General features: G+C 39.6%; 1 protein-coding gene across 4 annotated transcripts in view; it reads left to right on the forward strand.

The window, feature by feature from the left end:
* The window catches only part of dock3 (dedicator of cytokinesis 3), a 557,701-nt gene that overhangs the window by 100,827 nt on the left and 444,636 nt on the right, over positions 1-12,238 (forward strand). For all 4 annotated transcript variants that reach the window (XM_048254372.1, XM_048254373.1, XM_048254374.1 and 1 more), the window contains exon 8: positions 7,446-7,487. In XM_048254372.1, coding sequence (XP_048110329.1) covers positions 7,446-7,487 — 42 coding nt within the window. The remainder of the gene's footprint in view (positions 1-7,445; positions 7,488-12,238) is intronic.

Raw genomic sequence — 12,238 nt, forward strand, 5'->3', positions numbered from 1 at the left:
ATATATCCAGGCCAGTGAATCTTCTCTACCACCTCTTTACACTTTGCAGGGTAAAGCTATAGAACTTGTCTCCTCCTACAAATACCTAGGCTCTGTATTGGAGGAAGACTTATCGGTAACACTTTACTTGACGGGTGAGTTCATAGCACATTCATAGCAGCTGTCAGAACCTGATAGCATTCATGACTGTTTCATGAGACATGACTCAACATTCATACCAAACCTTTCATGAATGTGGAAGACAGAACGACGAGAGCTTGTCAAAATAAAAGTCCAAAGTCGCAAAGCAGCATTGCTGTTTGGTCCCAACCTCTTACCTGATCATGTCACATCTAAGTCAATGGGCTACTCCAGTGCCAAAAAGGTCAAGCAAATGGTCAAGCAAATAATTTTTGTTTCATAAAAAATATATTTGTTTTATGATGTAACCTTTGCAGATGATTTCTCATCTTTTGCTACTGGGAATGTCCAACTGTTCCAGGTTACACAAATACGGGTCAGCTGAATGTAGGCTAGTTTACCTATTTACTCAGTCATTACAAATACTTCACAACTTGTATAGTAAAGTGACATTCCACTTCATAAGATATTCATGAAATATTTACAAAGATACACAAATACAGACTTTTATTTTGACAAGTTGTCGTTGTTCTGTCTTCCACATTCATGAAAGGTTTGATATGAATGTTGAGTCATGTCTCATGAAACAGTCATGAATGCTTTATGTGCAGTTTATGACGGCTGCTATGAATGTGCTATGAACTCACCCGTCAAGTAAAGTGTTACCGACTTATCATTCAAGTTACATGTTAAACAATTGCTATCTAAGTTAAGGCTAAAGCTGGGGTTTTATTTTTGGAATAGTGCCTGTTTTTCACAGTCAGCCAAGAGAAAGTTGGTGGAAGCTACCTTCTTACCTATCTTAGATTATGGAGATAATTTTTTTTACAGAAATACCACTAAGGGCTCTATCTTGCGTCCCAGCGCAAATGACTTTGTATTCTCGTGCTTTTTTCTTTCCTATTTTGCAGTCAGCGCATATTGGAATTTTCCCTCCACAGGTACACGCCTGTAAATTAGGGAATTCGATTGCGCCCACGGGGGCGGTTCAGCGAAAAGACGGGCCGTGTTCCGGCGCAAACGTTTACTGTTGATATTTTGCAGTTTCAGAAAACAATTCCGCCACAGACCAGGAACTGAATTTCTTGAATTTCCCCTGGGGATCAATAGTATCTATCTATCTATCTATCTATCTATCTAACTCCCTGGTCTAAAGTCTGTGGCGCAAATGCAGATGCTATTTTAAGGGCGCATGCATGACCACAGGCCTGCATGAATGAATGCGTTGCACACCAATCTACAGACACCCCCGTGCACAGACGGAAACATTCAAAGCCTTGATAATATTTGTCCATTTCCCTGTTTTGTTCGTGCATTGGTGACCTAAAAATTTAGTAGCATATATAGTACAACATCTACATGCAATATCTTTACTACAACAACGCCTAATTATGACCTATTAATTTGGACAACTTTATACAGCCCTATAAAGGCTAAAGTTACCATTGTGTATGGCTTTAAACATCGCGTTAACATCAGCCTAAGCATTATTCCAGCTGCGCTAAGGTTTTAAGCACCATAATTTTGCATACCTTGTTGTAGCCCATCTGAAATAACTCCAAGCTTTGTTATATTCCCTCCATCCTTTCGTTATTTTCAAAAAACGTTTTATATCCATGATGGCCTTGAAGTCTTGAGTTAGTGAATTAGCTTAAATCAGCTTCTATGTGCTGTTAACCAGCAACCATAGATAGTACAAGAAAGCAGCAAGTATGGCTACAATTTCTGTAGTTGCTGCATCCATTCATTGTCATTCTCTCTCCTGCTCAAACAAATGTTGTGCGTGCATTAAGTTGATGATAACGTGTTTACAAACTCTACTTAACAGAAAATATTGTAAATAGCCTACTGTCATGCAGTTAATGGGATACTGTGCAGAGTTGAAAGTTAGGTCAACTTGGAAACTGTTTCTTGTTGTTGAGTTTGCTGAGGGTAAGGAGCCCTTGCTTGGCCGCCTGTGCTGCGCAACGCACACTTCGCTCTTCTTATCTATACATCGTAGTTCCCATTTCTGTAAACCATACATAATTTCAAAGAAAAATATCACTCGAGGGAAAAGTGTGGTGTCCATTAAGATGTGAAAAAATAGGCATAAATCTAGCGTACACATTTTCACGATTCACGGATGTGTTGATGACATAAATTAGGAAATATTAGAGGACTTAAGGAGACGTGATGTTGAATTGCATGCCGATGCCATTTAACCCAAATGCCCCAGCGGCAGCACGGGAGAATATGTTAGATTACATTGTACATTGCAAAAATATCACCATGCATTCATAACCTCGTGATTCAGTGAGAGTGATCCCAAAACATTGGAAAGTATGTCTTTGTGACAATTCTGTATTACATTTTGTGAAGAGGAAAAATCAATAGCTAACTGTTCCCAACTGAACAGTGATTATGGGCTGTATTTTGGGCTCCAGTGCATGGCGTAAAGCTCGTTATTCACCCGCGCTGTCAGACACCAAACAGGACGAGGACCACAAAAGCGTCACGTTAGAAAGTTTATTTAAGGGTTGGGGGTTACAGGGGTTTCAGGGGTTCCGGGAGTTCCAAGAGTCTGCGTGTGTGTGTTCCCCAATAGCCGAGCAGCAATGGCAGGAGCTGGATGATCCGGGAAGTCCTGGGGGAAACACACACACACAACAGCAATTGAAACGAAGCAGCAGTACAGTCAAGGGGTAGGCTGTATTCGTAGAAGAGAGACGGAAGGCAGGTCAAGATTACCGGGGCTGGAGATCAAAGAAGTAGTCGAGCGGGTCTGGGTTCACAGGCAAAGAGTAAGAGTCGTTTTCCAAGACAGGCAGGTAACTGGTGCGGGTTTGCAGACGATCTGACAAGTGTGGACTGAAAAGCAAGGCTTTATATACCGGGCATGATGAGTGGTGAATGCAGTGCAGCTGGTAGGTAAACGAGGGTGAGGCAGAGCAGAGCAGGAACAGGTGGAGGTCATCAGACTTTAATCAGCGCGTGTTACCAGGCAGAGAGAGAGCTCATGACACGCGCAAAGCTTAATTTGGTATTTTGCACGTTTATTTTTTAAACATTGCGACCAGGGGTGTGGCAATTAACAACCTAGGGAGGGGCCTGGCGCGTTGTCTAAAAATCGCTATCATACACCACCTAAACCTGGTCAGAAGTCAATGGCGAGTTGTTCATATGCTATTTTAAGAGCTCATGTCAACAGTCATATTGGCAGGTGCACGCACCATCCTTCTATCATTCATGAACGCACACCAGCGCACATCCATGCAAAGCATTACAAGTTGTACGATTACAATGGGAAACATAATTAGAATAAAGATATTAGAAATACTGTACATCTCATGATGAGTAGTTATTCACCAACATTTGCAAATTGGTAATGACTGTTAAAAGGGATCAGGGGAGAGGCGAGAGACACGTATGGAGCACAGCTGAAGACGCACTGTCACGAGATACAGTGGTGGAATGTAACGAAGTACATGTACTGTACATTTTCCACGTATTTGTACTTTACTTAAGTAGAATTTATAGTGCATACTTTTGACTTTTACTTCGTTACATTTTACAGCAATTATATGTACTTTTACTCCGCTACATTTCTACAACACCATCGTTCCTTTTTACGATACATTTTATGATCAGATTTTTTTTCTCTCTGACAAACATGTTTGTTTTACCAGGGGGCGGGGTTGCTACCAAAGATTCTGGAGCGCTACGTGCCCACAATTGCATTAGCTTAAAACTATCGAGTAACCTAACTAGTCGAGTAACCTAAAACTAGCTTAATTAAAATGCCACAGCCCATACTAGTTTTTCTTTTAGAATATAGATATTAAGATAATACATTATGCAAATACTTTTACTTTTAATACTTAAAGTACATTTAAAAGCAGGTACTTTTTACTTTTACTTAAGTAGGGTTGTCATTGTGGTACCTTTACTAAAGTAAATATGTCTGTGTATTTGTACTTTTGAAATGAATGGGGTTTTATGGATTTAGGTGAAGAGAGTGTACACATAATACATTTTGGTTTGTACCATGAAGGATAAACTGATTCAACTATATAAACCATATATTTTCTGAAAGCTTGTGGATGTGATCTAACATGACATGTGACATGTCCCACCCTTCTCATTAGTATGCTGCCCAAGCATAATACATTGGGTATTGGTAAATAGTGTATATTAGGGTGCATCATCTGCCTTGACATATGCAAATTAATCTGTCCCTATGCTTATTATGTTCCAATAAGCGAAAAAAAAAACATTCCTGGTAAATTTTAAAGTAAATTGGATAATATTTAGGTGGCCCACCATCAACCTTTATGAATGGTCGAAATTGTTGCCAAATTTAGGAAATCACCTTGCAATATAGGGGACTATGGGGGTATATTTCACATTATTTCACTATTATACATTTTTTAGCCAGTAGTTATTTAAACAATAACTGTATTAAGGGCATAAAGCACACAGCTCATTGGATAAACATTGGGTTTCTTTATGTTGTCATACATATTTTGGTGATTTTTCTAAAAAAAAAAAACATTTTTTTTTCTATTTTGAATATGTTATTTGACGAAAAACACCTTAATGTGTATTGTAACACTTGTCATTAATCATTTAATTTAACTGTTGTTGCTATGGTGTTATAAAAATATCATAATTCCAAATCAGATATAGGCTACATGCGTGGGACTATTTTGTTTAGTGTAGAGTAGTAGTTGTATCACACAGGATTACATGAACTATCTTGCAACATGGCTTCTAGTGGAGAGTGTATTAGTAATGTCAATCCACAGTCTTCAAAATGTACTCTGTCTATAAGACAATTGTCTTGGATAATTGGTTTGGGCAGTGGCCTTGTTCAGGATGACTCGATCACTGGATCCCGTCTTCCAAACTGTCGCCAAGTTCTCAGTTGCTTTGTGTGGTATCTTTCGGATGGTTCATCAGAAAACAGGACAAAGTGGGAATCGGCAAATGTTGTACTGTCCCAGGTGTCCAGCTTTTATAAAAAGGCCAACATTCCTTTGATATCAGAAAGGAAAGCCTGTGAAAAAATCAAACAAAAAAAAAAAATCATCAAAGTAGAAGTATACTTTACTCTTTTGATCCCGTGAGGGAAATTTGGTCTCTGCATTTATCCCAATCCGTGAATTAGTGAAACACACTCCGCACACAGTGAACACACAGTGAGGTGAAGCACACACTACTCCCGACGCAGTGAGCTGCCTGCTACAGCAGCGCTTGGGGAGCAGTGAGGGGTTAGGTGCCTTGCTCAAGGGCACTTCAGCCGTGGATGTGGGCACCCTTCGGTTACAAGCCCAAAGCCCTAACCAGTAGGCCACGGCTGCCCCCACATGGCATGAATGGCATTGATTTGGATGAAAATGCCAAACTCTGAGCTATCCCACTGAAACGACGGACCAGCCCATCTACACTGGAGAAACTTCAGAAGATGGAGAAAAACTCCATCCAACTTTTGCTCTGTGGCCAGAGAATGGTGAAGAACAAGGAGGACTTGTTATTTCTGGAGTCTATGAAAAATGATCGCCAGGCCTCATTTGGTTAATTCGATAAGGCATTAGCTGACCACAAATATTGTTTTCCAGCCTTCAAATTTGGTACTGGCAAAACCCATGACGGCAAGCTTTTATTGATAGTTTACTTTCATGTTGTTTATTGAAAATGCCTGGCAAAGGCAATTTTTATTGCATCTTCCCTGAAAATGTACACTACTGCCATATCTCAGGAAGTAATAAAGATAGAGACACACAACTCTATGATGCGAAAAGTCCATATTTATATTCAACTTCCATTGACATTATAGGGCTAGACCCATTATTTTTGGCGTTATTTAAGAAAAAAGGATATTTACAGCCTAGCTTTATGGACGTCTTTAGTTGGAAACTTCAGAGGCTCGGTGGGCCACCTAAACATCAATAGAATTCAATAAAATTTCTCATGGAAGTTTTATTTGGTTAATGGAACAAAATTATTCTAGGGACAGATTGATTTTCAAGAAATGATCTAAGCTGCAAAAATTTATTTTCCAATTAGTCTGTCGTAAAACGCTACTTTGCCTGGACTAATAGGCTACTCCTCCATGGGAGTGCCCCGAGGTCACCAAAGTAGTCACAAAATGCAACACTACATTAGCTGGTGGCGGTAGCAACTCAGGCTAGGTAAAGATTGTTTTTTTTTAAAAAGTGAGGTTTTTTTTTTTATACCAACAGTACTCGGTGACCTTGAGAAACAGAAATCTATGTGAAAACTCACCAGATTTCTCTTTTTAAACTGTCATGTCAGATAAGCCTGATTTTAATATGCATCTTCAATCTATTTGTCTATCTGCATGCTTCCTCCCGGAAATTATTTTAAAGGAGAATTTTGGCGATTTTTCACATAGATCTCTTTTTCTTGAGTCTTGAGGTCACCGAGTAGTGTCGGTACAAGAAAAAAACAACAATACAGTGCTACACTCGGGGGTATGAACATTGGGGCTCATGAACATGTCCCCAGAGTGTAGCATTGTAGCTGCCTGGCAGCTCTAGCCACTATCTGCAGCAACTCAAGCTAGGTAGAACTGATTGTTTTCTGGGTTTTTTCATACCGACAGTACTCGTGACCTCGAGAAACGGAGAACTATATGAACAATCTCTGGAATTCTTCTTTAAATGTGATGTCATGAAGGATGTGTTATTTGTTTAATTGCTGCCAGATGAAATAGCTCCCTTATGCTACTAGCCTCCATTGAGGGTACTCAGGACCTACAAGTACCTGGGGCTGCATTTGGACAATGAACTGGACTGGTCCATAAACACAGATACACTTAACAAAAAAGGATAACAGCTAGCTGTATTTTCTGGGGTGGGCTGGATGTTCTAAAGGTCAGATGTCGCCAGGATTCTTGTCTATACCGTGGTGTGCTGGGAAGGCAGCATTAAGAAAAGGGGTGCTATGTGATTGGACAGACTGATGAGGAAAGCTGGCTCTATTGTCAGTGCAGGAGAGGAGAAAGGGACCTTGAACCTTAACAAGGCAAAGAAGTATGTTCAGTGGCAGTTTGTTTGTTGTTTGTTGTTTGGGGGCAGTTCATCGTATGGACAGGCCTCAACTGCTGTAGAATAACAATGCTATTTTATTGTGTAATGTCAAGTATTGTATTGTCACATCTCTTTTGTTCTATTAATGACAAATCAACTTTAATTAATTTGATAGGAGGCACTTTTCCATTTTAAGCGTTGTTTATCTTTCTTGTAAAGATAATAATTATGTTCGTATGTGACATTTGTAGTGTATGTAATGTTATCATTTTTGCCTTTAACCCTGTAAAGCATCTCTCTAGCAGACACAGCGTCCAACAGAGCACAACCCAGGTAGGACAACATTCTGTTGCATATTGTACAAATATTTTTGATTAATAGAGAGAAATTACTTTAATTGGTGGAGTTTTGAGCATGGCCTACAATGGAAGTCTGTGCGGCAAGTTAGCACGTCAAATAACAAACGCTATTTTATACCATTGACAATGTTCAAAGTATAAAGTAACACAACTAAATAATGAAAAGCTAACAAAACCAATAACAGTACAAGAGGTATATAAGCAAATACAGGAGTTGAAAACTGGAAAATCTCCAGGTGATGATGGTTTTCTAAATTAATTCTACAAAGTTTTTAAAGATCAGGTAAGTCCCCTACTGGTTAGAGCATACAGGTATGCATTGGATACAAGACAATAGGCGCAAACATGGGCATCACCTACAGCATGGGCGGACTGGCCATCTGGCATACCGGGCATTTTCCCGGTGGGCCGACGCACCTTTTGGGCCGATAGAATAGGCTATAGGCCTATATATAATTTAATCATTTTGACCAAACATCGGCCCAAATGAAGGACAATCAGCGGCCCATTGGTTACATTTCCATATTGACACTCGACTGATCCATAACGGCTCACGTCAGGCCCCACCCCTCGCATTTTGGCTCAGAGCCAGGATTCTGTGAGCTTCAGGAGTTAAAGTTGCCTACACGAAATTGCAGCGGGTGCCGGTAGTGACAATAGTGCAAAAGTAACACCATGTAGAAGCTTAAAAAATACAGTATTGCAAGTAGGCTAGCATATGTCAGCAACATGTTGAAGTTCGTTGAGTTTAAATGAGGATGTAAGCAAGCATACAGAGCAGAGGGACAGTGAGCAGGTGGTGGAGCCTACAGTAGTTGAGGCTACATGATAAGAACTCAGTGGTGGAGCAGGTAGGCTAAGTGTGACATGCCATGCTGACGATGATGATTATGATGACGTATTAATTGCGATAATGTAATGATATGGTAATGATAACATAGTAAGGCCGTGCTGTGATTAGGCTTATAATAACAAATAGCGTGACTTAAATGTTCTAAATGAATGATTTGCAAACCTGGGGCCTGTTGCACAAAAGCAGAATTAAGACATCCGGGATAAGTTACTGAGCTGCGCTCAATGAATCCAAAACAAGAGCGTACATGCTTAATTGGTTGCACAACGAGCAAGCCAGGATGAGCAGACACGGATTCATCAAGCCAGGTGAAGCCTATCCTAGATAAGTGCGCGCTCACGGCTCCCTCAAATAGATCCCCGCCACCGATCACAGATTCACTGATTCACCATGGCAACTAGAGCGGCTTCATTGCTTTTTCTACGGTGTGAAGTAGGTAGATAGCCTTCTCACAACAGCAACAAACAGCAACACCTCTGTTAAGGAGAATATTGCAACTAGTTCCGCGACCACCACGCGTGAAATGGTTAGGCACTCCCGTGACGTCACATTGTCGCATGACAGGTCGGGAATGGCGAGTATGTAAAAGTTAATTAATGATCACAAACGTTTAAATAATGACAGTGGGTCTAGGTATATGTGATAACAATGTGTAGTGGGCAGTGGAATAACTATTGGTTTCCGTTTGTGGTGACTGCTGACTGAGATAAGGGATGAGATTAAATAGATCCTGGAACTTAGCCTGGTCTGGAGCAGGCTAGCTCCACAGAATAAATCGCCATGGATATCCTGCTGCCCCCTATCCCACTTTTGTGCAACTGGATCACGAATAAATTGAGCCAGGATATCCAAGATATCCCGGCTTAATCCCTTATCCTAGTTTTGTGCGATAGGCCCCAGGACAGCAAAAGAGTGTCAAATCGATGTTGTTGGTCAAATTGATCAGTTTCCGTCAGACGCCCAAAATTCAACATCGATGGCATGAGTGGTTAGCCTGACGAGCCAGACCCACATTAAAATGTAGGGTCTGGGCACTCACCGTTCGCAGTGCTCAGTCCGAGGGGCGGGATAATCGCTTGTCTTTCAAATTCCATCTGCACGCAATATGACAGCGCTGAGTCCCATGCGTTTTCCCACCAGCGGAGCTAGTTGGCTAGTTCAAACTTTTGCCAACTTAAAACAAGCTTAATTCGTGTCACACTGTTGGCCAACAGTAACATCCATCTTCTTTGTTTTCAAGTAGCAGGGAATTCAAGCCAAACCGTTGCAACTCTGCCATCAATCATTATGTTAAGCCCGCCTAACGACTCTATACACGATTTGATTAGCCTGATAGAAGTTTTTAATTTTTCGAGCTCACAAGCCAAGAGTTGCTAGACTAGCCCTGGAAATAAATCGGAAATAAAATCATAATAGAAAAGCATGTTTGGCGAAGTCTCTGGCCAGGGTCCTGAAGTGATTTGCGGGATCGTGGAGGACTCAACTGCGCAGGCAGGAGTCGTGCAGGATTCCGCAATACACCCCAAAAAATGCGTTAAAGATGAGGGACCCTATAGCCAGGACCACGCGAACAAATTCGACGGGAGAGCGCGAGGTGCGCTAATTCCCTCAGATCAGAGAGACTTGATCTGATATATCAGTGATGGGTGTCGGAGGACCACGGGCGAGAGTTTTGAGCGCTTGATCGGCAGGCCGTTATTTGCCGCGTTGGTGGCTGCACCATAAAATATGTAACGGCCTGCTGGGATTACGATTTGCGTTAGAACAGCGTTGAGCTGCGTTTGAAACCAGAAGCGAGTAACGGAGCGTCCGTAGTCTGGAGGGGGGATCTTTCCATGCGATGGAAAAATAATTAGCCAAATTGTATAGAGGGCTGCAGGAGAGAGTAGATGTTGAAAATGACAGCCCAAAAACACGCGGTTGTGAAGTTCAACATCTAATGCACCCCGATGTTATAGGCTACAACTGTAATGTAAAGTGAAAGAAAGTGAAAGAAATTTTAAACTGAATGGTATATTTGCTATCTTAGCTAGTCAATTACAGTGCTAGCTGCAGTCATTCAGAGGTGAAATTTACCACCCCGTAACATACCACCCCATAACACTTTGTATCGTTATGGGGTGGTAAGGGGAATGTAGAGGGGGTGATAAGGGGAATGTAGAGTGGTTGTCATTGCCATTTAGATTAATTCATAAAAATTATATTTATATATAGTTTTACATACTGTGATGACTGGGGGAAACCTCTGTTCTTTCTGCAGTGAGCCCTTAGCAATGAGTCCATAGCAACCAGCTAATCTGTTGAATGCTGGTTCATCAGTATGCATTGGTCACTGTTAATATTTTATGACTATATTGTATGCACATTGAATTCACAGTTTGAAGATTAGAATCTAAATTCTGCCAATCTCCAATTAAAAAACAAACCTATAACTTTTAATATCAAATTAAGGACATTTTTATGGCAGGAAAACATGAAATGTTCTGAATTCAATTTATGCATTATGTCTAAATGGAACGCATCTTGTCCGTTACGGGGTGGTAAAAAAAAAGACACCTGGGCTACAATAAAAAGGAAAATATTAATAGGGATTTAAGCCTGAGGTGGGAAAATGTTTTTTTTATGCAGGTCATATATGTCTTATACCATGTGGATGTCTTAAAATATGGCTTGTCCTACATGATTTTTAAAAAAAATGTCAAAGTGAAAAGGCACCGGTTTCGTAGAATGACCCAATTGTCTTACACAAACATCTATTACACACACACATTCATAAACACATATCAATGCCATTTCTATTTTTTTTTTTTATAATATTTTTTTTTTTTTTTTTTGTGTTTCACAGTGTTATTAAATAATATTAAACTGTAACAGAAAAAAACATGTGACTGGATATGAAAGCACTACAATAAAGTAAATATATATATTTATACATATATATATACAATTATATTATAATTTATATAGTATATAAAATATATATATATATATATATATATATATATATATATATATATATATATATATTATACAATAATACAATTATATTATAATTTATATAATATATATATATATATATATATATATATACATACATACATAATTGCACTTCTGTGGTAGTGTGGTGAATGTCCTTATGGAAAAAAACAAAGTATTATAAACTTTGAAAGTGTACAGAGAGGTTATAACAAGACCTGTTTCTGGAGGAAGGGAATCTTCGCGTTCCGTAGCGTCAAATCAGTGGGCGCGTTAGACTTTCAGCATTTTGTAGATCTGACTGAACATGTTTGTTCATGTATTGTAAGATTCAGCCAGATCTGTGCAGCGCTATAAGATTGAAGGCACCCACTGATTTGATGCTACAGTACACAAAGTCAGAAGATTCTCTTCCTCCCTAAACAGGTCTTGTTAACTTCTCTGTACTTTTTTCAAAGTTTGCAATACTACGTGTAATTGTATTTTGTACAGAAAAGTACAGAAGTGTAATTGTATTTTGAGCATTGTCAATAAAATGGTGTTTGTTTTCTGATGTGCTAGCCTGCCCCGCAGACTTCCATTGCAGACCATTTCATTCCTAATGTAAACAAAGGTCTTACTCAAAACTCCACCAATTAACATCATTTTGCTCTCAAACAAAAGGCTTCACTTGGTATCTAATGTAAATAGAGCCTAGGTTGTTTTTACTCCAGAGTATTCCTTTAAGTAGGAAATCATATTCTGGAATTAAGTGCAATGTGATTTTAAATTTGCCACTGCATAACAGGAATTCAGAAACAACAACATATGTAAAGGAAATTTTTGTATGTCAATTGAAAAGTGAGACTGCCAAATAATAGTGAGTGCAAAATAAATACTTATTTGAGCAGTATCTG

This window comes from Alosa alosa, chromosome 10, assembly GCF_017589495.1.
Source record: "Alosa alosa isolate M-15738 ecotype Scorff River chromosome 10, AALO_Geno_1.1, whole genome shotgun sequence".
Taxonomy (NCBI): domain Eukaryota; kingdom Metazoa; phylum Chordata; class Actinopteri; order Clupeiformes; family Clupeidae; genus Alosa; species Alosa alosa.